At 35.9% G+C, this 14955-nt stretch overlaps 2 protein-coding genes across 4 annotated transcripts in view; both read left to right on the forward strand.

Moving 5' to 3' along the window:
- Nucleotides 1-11082, forward strand: part of LOC135684381 (uncharacterized) — a 32861-nt gene extending 21779 nt beyond the window's left edge. The window contains exons 21-29 of one of the 2 annotated variants that reach the window (XM_065199925.2): nt 357-2197; nt 3011-3085; nt 3510-3643; nt 4163-4212; nt 4870-5043; nt 5650-5779; nt 6147-6242; nt 8315-8382; nt 9669-11082. In XM_065199925.2, the coding sequence (XP_065055997.2) occupies nt 357-2197; nt 3011-3085; nt 3510-3643; nt 4163-4212; nt 4870-5043; nt 5650-5779; nt 6147-6242; nt 8315-8382; nt 9669-9774 (2674 nt within the window). In that variant the 3' untranslated portion in view covers nt 9775-11082. The remainder of the gene's footprint in view (nt 1-356; nt 2198-3010; nt 3086-3509; nt 3644-4162; nt 4213-4869; nt 5044-5649; nt 5780-6146; nt 6243-8314; nt 8383-9668) is intronic. The other variant, XM_089115907.1, reaches the window with a different exon arrangement.
- Nucleotides 11083-12903: 1821 nt separating this feature from the next.
- LOC135684718 (uncharacterized) overlaps nt 12904-14955 on the forward strand; it is a 33849-nt gene continuing 31797 nt past the window's right edge. For both annotated transcript variants that reach the window (XM_065200354.2, XM_065200355.2), the window contains exon 1: nt 12904-13184. The gene's annotated coding sequence lies outside the window, so the exon portion shown is untranslated. The remainder of the gene's footprint in view (nt 13185-14955) is intronic.

Raw genomic sequence — 14955 nt, forward strand, 5'->3', positions numbered from 1 at the left:
CCAGTGTTAATGACCTTTGCTTGGAGATTGTATGTCTAGCAGCTATTCGCTTTATTTCGCTGGATTTTCTGCGGCTATATAACTATTTCTTTGGGAAAATCTCTATGATATGAAGGAAAAAACACCAGATCTTAATATCTCATTGATTAATTTATTTTTCAAGGTATTATAGACCATTCAATATTAACCCTATCTAGGGACATTTTGGGACATTTTGTAACATTGCCCTAAAAACATAGCCTGATGACAAGCCCATATATTCTAAAGGATAAATGAGCTTGTTATCAGGCTAAAAACTTTGATATGGCTCAGTTTCCAAGATTATTGATTATGACCATATTTTTTGTTTATCCAAGGGCTACCAGATTGTTTTGGAGCACCAAGGACACCCGGAAACGCTGTAAATATTATTGTACCATTGAAGAGGTGCCTGTAGTTACCAAACCGATTGCGGAGGAGGAAGGAAGGAGCCAGTGTATGAGTGGATGGACCATTTGTCATGTATCTAAGTCAACAAAAAGAAAAGAGAGAGATTTTGAATCCGTGGATGAAAACAGTTTAAGAAAAAAGCAAAGACCTGATAATCTTGAACCGTCGAATGGCACAGCGCGTATTGAGACAACAATTAGTTGTACGCAGTCCCAATCTTACGTAGGAAGACCCCTCAAAATCGGAAAGATTCCTCTCCCTGCCAGTGGCCCGAGGCGATCAAATATTTCCAGTCTCGCAAATACAGCACGTTCAAATATGATAGCAACAACATGCACGGTCACTATACCATCATATGCCCCCATTTCTGTTCCTGGAATAAGAACCATTTCACCAAACCCCAAAAGACCAACATACACGAAAACGTCGCCGCAAAAGAACACACCACACAAGATCATACCCCAGCCGAGTTCACAAGTTTCACCCTTTGATTTTCAAGGCAGAAATCAACAGCCTTTCGAAAATGTGACAAAGCCTAGGCTGATACAACCCAAACTTAGGTATGAACTTGTACCAACCATCTTACAGCCGGATTGCACAGGCTCTTCAAAGCGACCAATACTTCCAAAATTTGAGACGCCTGTTGTAGCCATAGCCCAACACCTTCATTACCACCTCAATACAAATCCCCAGATGTTACATTACGTTGGTGACACTACTTTGCAGGGCCTAAACCGAGTTTTAGGATTGACGTATCCGTCTTCGTTGAACCCAGTCCCCCTCCCCGTCAGTTCAAACAGTGCGATGCTGCCGTGTTATACAATGAACTTGCCAGAGGCATTTTGGCACACGCATACAGTTAATGAATCACGTGCTCAGAGACAGCCGTTTCAGGTGCACAGGGGTAATTGCGTTGCAGGCAAACGGAAAAAAGTTGATGCACAGAATCAAACAAAGGATGACGGGGGACAGGAAAAGGGCAACACTGTTGTGCTAGATAAAGCCGAACTCATGAAAAAGATTCATGACTGTGTGAAAGAACGAGTCAATAGTCGAGTACACGAAAATAGGAATATACCTTTAAACAAAGTAACTGAATTTCAATCAGAGAAAAACACAAGTTCTGATAAATCTGTACCTAATAGCAACAAATCTTTACAAAATAACCATCAGAATCTATCGCGACTGTCTATTCAGAGCTCATCAGCAACCAGTGAACATGATAAAAACGATTTGAATGGTTCGAGTAGAGAATTGAGGCAATCAAATTCTGGGGATATCAAAAGCTTACCAGCTTTCTCAGAGCTCGTAGAGAAGCTGTCACAAAGCGACGAATCAGGGAACTCCCCCTGTGGTAGCATAGCAGAGGATTCACCGTTATCGTTGAACAATATAACTGAACTCTCGTGCCTACAGGCTGCTGCTCAGTTAGCTAAATTAATGCCAGAAATGTTTAATGAAAAAGAGTTAAGGACAAATGCACTGGAAACAAGTGTTCCACGCCCTGATCAAGTAGTAACTTGCGCAAGTTCGCAGGAAACTGTTGCTCCTGACTTGAGATCGGATTCTGAGCCTGAACGGCCTAGTTCGCTCTCGAAATCGTGCTCTTCTGTTCTTGTGAGTAAGAGCACCAATCGTCAGAATCGCAACTGGTATCATGAACAAATGGAAAAGCTGCTTAAAAACGGAAAAGAGACTGCAAAATCGAGTTTGCGCATTCACGTGAAAAATGAAGAGGGTTTGCAGATCAGTGGCAGCTCAGTCCAAGGTAGCTTTGCTTAAAAAATTTTCTCAAGACATTTCAAGCCCCAAAAGTAGCTTTCCAAAGGATCATTTGTCGAAAATTTTCAGATCAGTGGCAATTTTATATCACTGAAAATTTTCGTGTTTACATGCATAAAACAGTCCCAGACTTTGATGAGTTCCTGCTTACAGAAACGTACTTTCATTAAAGACCAAATGTTCTTATACAAAATCAATATTGTTTAATTAGCTCATAACAAGCCATTACGCCAATATTGATAATCACAACGCTCTTATGAATGCCCAAAACTATGCTGTTACGCTAATGATATGACACCCTGTTACGCCAACATTCGTAACAGCGCCTCTTACGCGTAATTCCTACAATGTTCAGTTACAAGATGTGTTTGAATTTGGAAATTTTTCCCTAAAATTTCACATGTATAAATTTCGTATTGTACAACATGCAACCTAGAATATTTAGTTATGCTCACAAAATGACGTCATGACGAAATGAGCGTACTTACGCCAATTTTATATCATTAAGCCAAAGAAGCCAATTTACAAAAAACGCACACTTAGCTCTGCTCTGTCTGCAGGCAGGATAGCACATTGTTCATAGGCAAAATTTGTAGACAGGAACATTTCAAACCTTGAAGTTAGGAGTTCTGATTACAAAACTGCGATGAGTATCGCCAGTACTTTCTCAGTGAGAATATCCCCGATAAAAATATTTTATGCAACCCTTTTCGTTGTCTCTGTTTATAAATGATACACTAACTTAAAAGTGAATATCAAGTATATAAAAGTGCTCATTTTTATATCCTTAATTTTTTAGATATTTGGAAACAGCTTGTTGACCTATTGAACGAAACACGAACCGATCAAAAACTACCAACATTTCTTTTCAACGGTAAGTTTCTGTCTTTTCAAATATTTCGTCAACAATCTTACCAACAATCTGAAGTCTGGACCCATGCCACTATAAACCATGCCAATTTTCTTTTTCTCAATGCACAAATTTGTTTGATCATTAGTTATGAATTTTATAGCTTATCGCATTTTCTGAGAAAAATGCCACCCTTTCAAGAGAAAAATGTTGAATAAATTCTTGAAGCTATTTAATGATGTAATAAGCATTCAGTTTATTTATGATGATTGCAAGTATCTTTTACAGGAAACTTCCTGAAAAGGTTTTAAAGCATGTTTTATTTTCTCTCAGAGACTCAAAAGTATTTTTTATTTGCTCTCACCAAATCTGATCCTACATTTTGGTTCGCGAGCCAAAATGTTGGCGCAGTTTAGCCCTTAAAGTACGTTTTATTATTCCCTTTCAGACAGCGAAGCATTCGATTTCTTCGGTTTGTCGAAGTTCCCTGTCGTATTTTTGGCCGAGCAGCTTCCTGGTGGACACAAATGTAGAAGTTATAAGTTCCAGTTTCACCTTCCTTGTACCGTTGACGAGGATAAGGTAAGATTTAATTCTAAGAACTGGTTTTTATTCTTTGTCACAGCAAGTTTTTTTATCAATAATTGACAAATTCTTTGTTGAACATTGTGTGTTTTATTGTAGTCTTTCATGCTCCAAAATGACTTAGGCTAATTATCTTCAATTTTACATTCACATTAAATTTTGATGCTAGTTACCCTGTCAAAGCAAGTTTTTTGATTGAAAATGGATAATGCTGTAATTCTTGTTTTTCACTGCATGATGAAAAGAGTCTGAGACAAATCGTAAAATTGTAAAATGAAAATTTGTCTTAACCTGTATGCCATTAAATGGTCGATACCGTAAAGGCAGGGCTGTACACACTTTTGATGTGAAGAATAGGAAGGCTTGGAGGACATAACAACTAAATAAAATAATAATCGTTGAGAGTAGTTTTAACAGTGGCCTGTTGATCGCATTAAGTCTATCACTCAGAGTCGCAACTTGCCAACGTCCTGTTCTATACATCAATAGATGAAGACAAATCTTGTACAATTTTAGGAACTTCCTCTCAATCCTCATGGTTGTGCTAGAGCTGAAGCAGTATCAAGGTATTGAATGCTATTTCGTTATCTATATTCAAATGTTAAGTGTATCAAATTATGAAAGTAGTCAAGTTGCATGAATACTGTTTTAATACTTCATGTTTTCACCAGATAAGATACTGGCTTTATAATGTGAATTTTCAAACGTTTGTTAGAAAGGGTTATGTGGTGGTGTAATGAGGCGATGTGGTGAAATTCTGAGTGGTAAAGAGGACTGGCTAGATAATATTATTTGTAGAGATTTCTTCAAAACGAAAACATTTTTTTGTGGTTAACATGGTCTCCAGCTTATATCCACAGAGACTTTTAATCCAAAAGTCAAGTCTCTAGTTTTTTAAAAAACAAGTCTTGCAAACTTTATTTCTAACTTATGTGTACATACTTTCATTATACTTTATATTATTTGTATATTATGATTTATAAATATTATTCATATTTGAAACTGCTATGATAATGCTTTTTTTTAGAAAGTACTCGGTATGTCGACAGAAGAAGTAAAATTAGAAGTAGAATCATTTTAACATATGTCAAAAAATTGTCTTTCCCTTGTTGTTATCCAGTCTAGAACACTTTATGCTTCGTGAGACGGATGTGTTTTAGTCAGTGTTCTGAAAGGGCCATATCGAAGAGCATTCGTTCAAAGCCAATATTTTTTTCCATCAGGAGACCGCCTGCAGACATGTTTGCATGGCTAGCATCACCCTACCGAACGCTTCCAAAATGTCTAGATGAACCGGACAATGATGCAGAGATAAACAAAACTGCATCAGATCTGCCTTTGTCGATGCGTTTTAGGCAGCTTAAAAACAGCGTGAAGAATCATGTTGGTGTATATAGGTATGACATTATTACTGTTCCCTTCAACTTTGCTGTTTTTCGTAAAATTTATTATATCATGAATATTTACGGTAGGCTAGCTGCAGAACTTCGAAATGTTCCCCGAAGGCTGGTCACTACAAGCAGACTAACACTGTAAATGGGGTTCATTACAAAATTATTCTTGCTTACGTCAAAATTTTTATTGACTTTGAAAATTGATCTTAGTTGAATCAAATAACAGAAAAAACACTCTTGAATCAGCTGTGGGCTATTAACCTTGCTTATTTTGACTTTGATCAAACGTATTAAAGACATTAAATATTTTTATACGCTTGTAATCTAAGGATATATGCTTTGATTTTTCAATCACCTTTAATAAAGTAGTTCTTTAAAGTGATTCTGAAAGTTGTTCTTTATACAAGTCAACTAATTTATTATTTTGATACCAACGTCATCATATTTTTTAGCCGGTGTGTCTGCAGTGTCAAAAATAACGTTAAAATAGTTGCGTATGGATTACTCATACATTTTGTTATTGCTCTATGAGGCGAGTAGATACTGTGTAGTCTCAGTATTACCCAGAATTATCCGCCAACCATTACATAAAGCTGTTTCTTTTCACAGGTCTCGTATCGACGGAAGAGGGCTTTTCTGTAAGCGTCAAATAGAGGCTGGTGAGATGGTCATTGAATACGCAGGCTCGGTTATTCGTGCTACTTTGACAGACAAGAGGGAGAACTACTACGAGGGAAAAGTAAGTTAAGAAATCTTTCCATAAAAGTAGGATAGGGATGTATTTGAAGTTTCTTCGTGAAAAAGGTCTAAAGTACAAAGCCCTTTTGGGTAAGTGTTATCAAACTGTAATGCACAGTAGAACAGTTTCCAACTTTTAAACAAAGTTCAATGGTAATATGAATCGTGAAATTATGTGCATCTTTTTTAGATCCCTTGTAGATGAAAAGACAGCTCTAAAAACCTTATAATTTCTCTACTTCTTAGACTAAGTCATTTTATGTTTTCACTTTTGACCTGAATTTCAATCAAATAGCCAATTGCCTGAATTTGTCGTGATGTTTGATTCGCAGTCTTTTAATTATGCTTTTCTCTGTTTTTCTTCAAAGGGTTATGGATGTTATATGTTCCGAATCGATGATTTATGCGTGGTTGACGCAACTCTGTTTGGCAACGAGGCTCGGTTCATAAATCATTCTTGTGAGGTAAGCCGTATCTATACCCATATGAATGTTAACTAAGCTTTAACTAACAAATCCCCGAATCGAACCTCTCCCTCCTTGGGAACACTCCCTGTACAATATTGATCTTTGATACTTTGAACATTGATAATTTTTCAAACAGTAACTGTAAAATAGCAAGACTTTGCATAATAAAAGCTATCATTTGCAAGGAATAGATAGCTTAATTTTCGAAAATAAAAACAGGCTGTAAAAAGACCGCTTGTTGATTTCTTGATTTGTATTCATTGCTTTTGGGGTAAAAGTTGCGTAGCCAGGAAACGTATTCATATGATTGTGTGGGGAGAATGGCACGGAAATCGCTAGGTTGCTCCTTCTTTCTTCCCGCTGAGCACTGTCCATTGTGTAAAGTTTATCAACAAAATAATAGTAGTGCCTATTTAAACTGGGAACCAGCGAAGCCCGTCTGACACAAAACTTTTAAAGGTCGCATCCTTTAGAAAAACCCTGGTTATTCGACGTGTGTACGTATACAATTGTTTAATGTGTAAATTTAGATCATTTGGGTCTTTATATTAAAGGTAATAGCCTTTCGCAAGGGGCTACTCAAGGATCAATCCTTAGACCGTTGTTATTCCTAATCATTTTGAACGATCTTTCTGATGTAATTGAAAACTCCAAAGTAATCAAATATGTAGGTTAGAAGCATGATTCCACGAGAATGAACTTATTATGAACCTCAATAAAGGAAAAACTGAAACTCTTTTGTTTGGAACCACTTAAGAAATAGCAAATCGATCATCAGATTTCAAAGTCGGCATAAACAATAAGGAGATAACCAGCTACAAGTACTTTGGAGTCTCAATTAACAGTACCCTGAATACAAAAAGGTTTTTTGAAAAGTGCTATAAAAAGGCATCATCTCGACTGAGTCTCCTTGCGAAACTACGAGGAGAACTGGATGTTAAAGTAACATTGGCCATATACCAGAGTATGATTTTACCAAAATTCATTCACTGCGGCATCCTTCTGCTCTCTCAATTAGACAAGAACTCAATTAGACAAGCTGGATTCTTTTCACAATAAAGCCGAATAGAGACTTGGTCAACAAAATCACACTGCAGTCTTTGTCCAATGCCAATAAAAAACGATGTTTTATCCTTGTCAGATCATGCCTAGACAATAAAATCATTGATCCTTTCAAACACTACTTCCAACTGATTAAACATTCGATTAGGACAAGAAACAGTTCTAAAATAATACGTCTCCCAAAGATAAAAACATGCCAGAAAAAGTTTCTCTTTCACTGGTGCAAAAGAGTACAATATGTTCCCTTAGAAGCTCGCGAAATGCAAACAACGGATTTTGCTCTATTTTTAAAGAAACATTTTAATTGAAATGCGTGGACACTTTTAATGTAAAATGTTATCGGGTGCATTTTTATTACTGTTTACACTAGGTTGGGTTTTATTCAGGTTACTTTCTAATTTTTACTGGACACACTTTGCTAAAAGCTTCTCTTAAGTTGAAGTGTTTATTCAGCATAAATATTCGAGATCAATATTATTATTATTTATTAATCAACAAATACTCAAGGGGCTTGAACTATATTTCAATCAAGAATTGACCAATCAGTGAGTGTGATTCCATTGACTGGCGAATAACGATTGACAGATTGCTTAAGCCCCTTTTTTATTTGTCGATTGCCTTTTATCACTGGACATTGGTGTTTTGTTGGTTTTCTTCTACAAGGTGCACCTTAACAGACATCAATGATTTGGTCTTTTAATTTATCTCATGAGATTAGGGACTATTTTCAGCGTTCGATTTCCCATTTGAACTCGTCAGTCACATCACTTTTTGTTTAAAACAAACCAATCAAATGAAGCTGATGATTTGATTAATTTTAAAAACCTTTTGGCAATTGGCTTATCTTTCATATTCTGATTGTATGAAAATACCTCTTAGTCTTAGACAAAAGCTGTTTTAGGCGTTTAGCCCTTTTATATATATGTCAAAATTAATCAGGTATTACTGATAAAGGTTTTTACACTACAGTATTTTTTGGCAATAGCATGTTTTTATTTGTCTTGTAGTCTAACTGTTATTCCCGTATTGTGTCTGTTGATGGAGAAAAACACATCGTAATTTTCGCGTCAAGAAGGTGCGTATAGTTTACATAATTTCCATACACTTTTTCTAATAATTTGTATTCGTGTTATCAGACATCCAGAACATTTTAAAGTAATCTAAAAGTTCTTATAAAAATGTAGCAAAACACTGTTTGTTATCCGAGGGTTTGTATTAATGCTCTGAGAAACTATGTTTATTGAACAGTGTGTTGGTCATAAATAACATGGGCGACACCAGAGGGGGGGGGGCTGGAGGGCTTCAGCCGCGATAAATCCTTTTTTTGCATAGTGCGATAAATGTGCGAGTGCATAGTGCTTTTAAATGATTCCAAGGTGATGACTGTAAGAAATATTCTGAACTGCAATTTAAGCTAATCTAAAGGACGTGGTCGCAAAAAATGTTCTGCTCGCTCGCAAGGAATCCTCTTCTTTCAGATACTCCTAGAGCCTCCGAAAACCTCTCTCCGCTCCCTTCTAATGTACCGCTAGCATAACGATTGCCCTATGAAATCATAGGCATAAAATAACGTGAACCATTTGCGTTTTTCAAAACTTGGGTTTTTAGTCTAATAATGCTATCAACTCGACCCCTCCCCCCCCCCCCCCCGACTTTGAATTTCTTGACGCCGCCCGTGTATTTATTGATATTGCAACGCCTAGTTAGTATTTCCCTACATTCAGTTTCTGCAACAAAAATCGGTTCTCTGCAACAAAGAAGCATGTGAACAGTTTTTTTTGCGGTACAAAATTTGAAAATGGCTTTGAAAAAAGCAAACATTTTACGACATACTAAAAGCTTTTTCGTCTGGCACTCCTCAGAGCATAAAACGTCAGAATAAGGTTCCGAAAGAACACGATGGAAAATATATACCCAGTTGTGTCTTGGTATTGTTTTGTATGTGGATACAGGCATCACAAGGTCAACAGTTATTTCATAAGATTCTCATCTTAAGGTCTATTTTAATTATGAATCTAATTGGTGATGCCTTGCGATAGGAGAGTTTTGTAGTGACACATTTTAAGGAGACACTACCTTAAATAAAAACCATATGATTTTTCGGCTGAAATAAGCTCGAAAACTCAAAGAGGTAGTCTTTTCTTTCCCAAGTTTTGTAAGTTCTTTTTCACGAGGATAGGTTCTAGAGTATGGAGTTAAGCAACAGACCCAACCATTCAAAATATCTTGCCTTCAGCACTTATCGTGAATTTTCAAAGTAATCAACTCAATAACTCTAATATGTTTGATATTGTTGCCCTAGATATTTTTGTTTTTGTTACCCAGTGGTTTTTTTGACAATTTTTTTTTCTCATATTACAGAATCTACCCAGGTGAAGAGCTCACTTACGATTACAAATTTCCGTTCGAAGAAGAAAAACTGCCTTGCCACTGCGGATCCAAGAAATGCAGAAAATACCTGAACTGAATGCCATTCAATGCTCCTGAAGTAACGTTCACTGAATGTGCTGTCTTTCAGTCCTGATTTGTGAAATGCATCGTTGTCAAATTTTTAGCTCCAAACGGTTGCAGCATCCTATACCGTGTTTTGATTTTATCGCCAACATAATATAAAGGACATCTTTATGTCGGCGCATTGACTTCGGAAAGCTTAGAAGTATCTACAAAGCCTCCACTTGCATATTTGTCTCTATTGTGTATGATATTTAATTACGCATGTCATGGCCCGAGAATTTCTACTTTCACCTCCAATAGATGTTTTCTTTTATGTTTCTTTTATATGTTTCCTTTTGATACCTCGTGTATTCGTTCTCTTCTTAATCTACCAATGTCACGATTAGTAAAAATGGAAAATCACTGTAAATGTTTTTTTAAGATTCAAAATAACCCACGTCAACCACACTTCGATTTGTGATTGGCCACCGTTGATTGACAGGTTTATTTCGACCAGTCAAATTCCTGGTAGTAAACATGTCAAAGAGCCTAATATCTTGCAACCGTCTTCAGACGCTCGCTCCCTGGTATATTAAAGACAATGATTTATAAGCAATGTCTCTACAACCGATCTTACGCAAGACTACACACAAATGTTTTTAAATGATGGTTGATGATATTTTGATTGAAACCGTTGATTATTCGAGTAGCATTTGCAATTTCATGTTTGTGAGCCTGTGCCTTTGGAGTTTCACAATTTAATTGCTAAGTATGTTTTCCAGGGTCAATAAATTGATAAAAGCAGATTAGACCTATTCTTCCCGCTGAGACGTGCCCCAAATAAACTATGATATTGAATTTCCCTAAAAAATGTTCTGGTGGTCAAACAGCAACTTTTTATTTCCCGAGTTAAGTCATATTTCTCCTGTTTATCAAAAATTGTGCGATGCAATAATATTCAATGTGCAAAAGTCAACTTTTCGTAAATTTCCAACTTCGATGTAGTATTTATAAAATTCGCTGACCTTTTTTAAGATTTATGTTCCGTTTTTCCTAGGTAACTGCTTTTCAAATATATTATATTTTATTGTGTATTAGATGTAATTTATGCCATAATAGACTGTATTTATCAAGGTATTAACATTCAATGCATTGGTTTCTGTTGCAATCAAACTATCAATACCATTGTGTCTTTAATAACTTTGCCTATACGGCTTACAGGAAAAGAGTGATGACGTCATAGATGAGTATATTTTCAGAACCTGTTTACAATGATTTTTTTTTCTAAAATCGCTTTAGCTGTAGATTGATAATGCTTTGCTAGGAATATTTTATCTACCCCTTACCCTCAGCGCTGTGAGTCCCCTCCGTTATCATTGTTTCTGGCTGCCGTAACAAGACAGCAAGAAAGAATAAATGAATTGAGAGACGATACTTTTTGATGTGCCAGTATGTTCGAATTTGTTGTTTTATAATGGCATTGTTTCTCCCATAAATGAATCTCCCTGCTTATTTCCAAAAACCATTCACAGTGCTTCCACTTGGAAGGAAATTTCTATCCAAAAGAAAATTTGGGTTTTTTTGGAAGTAAAAAAGAAGGGAATGAAAAATTGAAGGAACCGTTTTTCAACTTTCTCAACATGTCAATTGCACGCATGCATACTACACTGTTTTGCACATCTTGTTTGTAAAGCAATCTTCTCGCTGGGCAGGGCAAATATGGTTATGGAAAACGATTGCAGTTTTGAGTCGATAATTTTAAGCCCTGTATATCTTTCATCAACATTACACCAACGCAAGTTCTCTGAGGAAACGGGGGATTGGGATTGGAAAGTTAAAAAATATTACAAAAACGTAGAGGCCAGGCGCAAAAACCAAAACATGATTTATTTTATTGTCTAGCGATACGATTAAGGTTTTCACATGAAGAAATAAAAGGATAGATCAACGACAAAATAAATTTAATTCACATGTTGGAAGAAATAAGTTGTTTTCGAAGGTATTTATGCTTGTTCGCATGTTAATGTTCAGTGAAATGTTGGAACCGTTTAGCCCAATCACAGTGAAAATAGGCCAACCATGTTGAGCATTGTTCAGCGAAAATGTTGAGAGCGTTTTACCGGGGCTTGGCACAATACACGTGATTAGGGAAAAACGTTTTAACTCCGTCTGGCTTTTTGCTTTGAATCAGAACTCTCATTAGCATTTGCAACCTTGGAGATAAACATCACACTTCACTTTGCATGACGCGAGCTAACCGCCCACTTATGCTCTGAGCAATACTTAAAATCAGAGACAAATTAACTGGACTCGACAAATATCGTTTCAAATTGATCTTGTTGTAATGTTATGAACCTTTATTGTGAAGAAAGTTCTAGAAAATAATGTATCACGATTTTACAGTTCTGTTATTGTCAAAATTCCCCGCTAAATGCAACCACTTTTCCCTTTTCTCAAAGGCCATGACGTCACACTAAGCGTAACGGTGTGGGCATGCGTTTTAGTAACTAACAATGTCATATCTCTCAAAATGTTCCCAAACAAAATTTCCAACAACAAGCATTTGTTAGAAAGCTCTCGTGTTGCAATCTTCTTCATAAAAATCTTTGAATTAAACCTTCTTAATACTGTGATAAGATTTTATAATAAGACAAGAAAATTAAAATTTGTCATAGCCAGTGACTGCTAGACCATAATTTGAGAATTGCATTTAACACCATGTTAGCACATCACATTCAATTGCAAATGTAGCAAACACAACACACAAAATTGGTATGCTTGGGAATTATAATAATGTTTTGTCACAACTTTGGTTCATCTTGTCACAGCTAGATTGTCATAAGCAAGGTAAAGGGCATATACTCACCCTACGATGTCTTTATTCATGGGGAAAACCACCTCAACCTATGTATTTTTACTTCGATGACCTGGCTTACAAGATGTCTGGCTTTTTGAAAAAAAAGGAATGAGGGACACAATAAGTTTATCAATTGAAAATAGTTGATCGAAACAAGAAAATTACCTAGCATATTTCTGGGGTGCGCCTTGATAACAATGCTTTATCTGCTCGACTTTCTCGGAACTGTATTTCATTTCCCAAAAAGGTGTAAGTGTGAATTTGATTCAAATTTTGCAGTTTGTTTAGCTACCTGAAAAATATGACACGATGGCTATTATAGTTCCTCTTATGGCGGTGTTACGCATGTGTTATTGAAGGACAAGGAGAGTTCAGTACATCGAAAGAGGAAGATGACAGTATCTATGCTTTTGTTTTGGAGTAAAAGAATAATTGTCTTGTTATCTTTGGCAGTATTAAGTTGCAATTCAATTGATATGCTTGGAAACTGATGGTACCAGAGGACCTGGACGATTTGCACAACAGTTAGATGAGCAAAACATTGAAGGTACCAGCAAGAATTGTTGGAATAATAGCGCGTTCGAAGGGTAAGTAAAAACAATATCATTTCTGAAATAGACTGACATTATTCAAGTTTTCTTTCAAAGTGCTAGATGCTACATTGAATGTTTTGGATGAAGAATTCGTGGGATAAGAGTACAAAACGCATGTTAGGGCCTAGTTGCCCCATAACAATTCGGACCTAGCGTCAGGTATCGGTTGGCGGGTTTACATAATTTCTAGATGACCCAACTTTTCTAAATTTTTTTAGACAGCCAAATTTTGTTTTTGGAGTTAACTATCGATATCGGAAAAAGAGTTGAACAACGGAAACTCTTCTTATGATTCCGCCAACGACATTAGCTATGCATTTGTTGACATCACTATGGAACTGCGAAAAACGTACTCATGCTTGCAGCTCAGTTTCCCACTTGAGTCAGTTTATTTTCAGAACAATTAAGTTAGGCTCCTACTGAAAACTCTGCTTAAGAAGTATCATGTTTCAGTGAAAGTTGTTGTTATTAAAAAACAATGCCTTTGTTCTTTGTGGAACTTTAATTTTTTAAATGCATTTGAAGTGCAAGACAAAAGCAACATTTTTAGGAACTGCCTAGTATTAATTCAATATATAAAGTCCATTAAGCTCTATCAGAAAATGAATTACCTGTTATAAAAAGTTGTTGATGTCACTAAAAGACATCATTCATGTAAAAATCAATGCATTTCATTGCCCTGTTTTTAAAAGTGCAGACATGAAATGTGTGACACATTGTTTTTTATATTGAGTCTGCTTGCTATGGATTTTTCTGGGTTCACCCAGCTTGACCTCAAGCAACAAGGCTCTAGTTTAGTTGTTGATTAAAGTCCAGGGTGGTTCATGTTATCATGACTTCATATTTAGTGATAGAGGAACTGTCATTATTTCAGTATTCTACAATAAAATTTTGTGTCACTTTAAGTTAATGGGTAGATATGTATTTTAACAGGATATCCCAACAGAGAGAAAGTTATGTAACTAGAATGAAAGGTTGCACAATGTAGCAATGTCTGTCTGTCAAGATCATGTCAAGATCATGATAAGAAACCTAAGAAAGATAGAGAAAGACAAAATGCCAAATATCTACTATAGGTGAAAGTAAGACTATTGTAACTATACATGCCAAAGTATCATTTTCAAAGAGTTTATTGAGATAAATAGAAAGGAAGCCCTCCTGAACAATTTCTTAAAATGGTTGCACAGAACCTTTAATACCTTCATTTGAAAAGGAGAGCTCAGAAACTCCTAGCTCTACACCGCTACCCTTTTGTCTGAAATCACTCATGATGTGAAGCAATGATGTTAGTGTGATTGCTTGTTTACATGATTATTCTGGAATAAAATGATTGAATGAAATGACAGAAAGAAGGATATAGAATTGGGCTTAATTTTTTTGTTTTATATTCATAGTAAATCTTGATTTTATCAAATTTTCATTTAATTCTGAATTGCAAGTTTACTCATGATATAACAGTTCTATGTGCTTTCCACAAACCTCCATATACACCTATCTTTGAAATATATATATTATATATATATATATATATATATATATATATATATATATATTCAAGATTGCGTTGTCTATTCTGACGTGACAGTGCTCGATGTGCAAAAGCACAGAGCAATAGATTAATAAAAAATAGAATATAGACTAGAAATGAGACATGTTCTCTGTTACTCCGAGTTTCGTGCTTGCACACTCATCAGGCAGACAGATTATAGTCTGTCTGATGAGTGCGCAAGCACGAAACTCGGAGTAACAGAGAACATGTCTCATT

The sequence above is a fragment of the Rhopilema esculentum genome, unplaced genomic scaffold (genome assembly GCF_057945365.1).
Source record: "Rhopilema esculentum isolate cy_ngs unplaced genomic scaffold, ASM5794536v1 HiC_scaffold_37, whole genome shotgun sequence".
NCBI lineage: Eukaryota > Metazoa > Cnidaria > Scyphozoa > Rhizostomeae > Rhizostomatidae > Rhopilema > Rhopilema esculentum.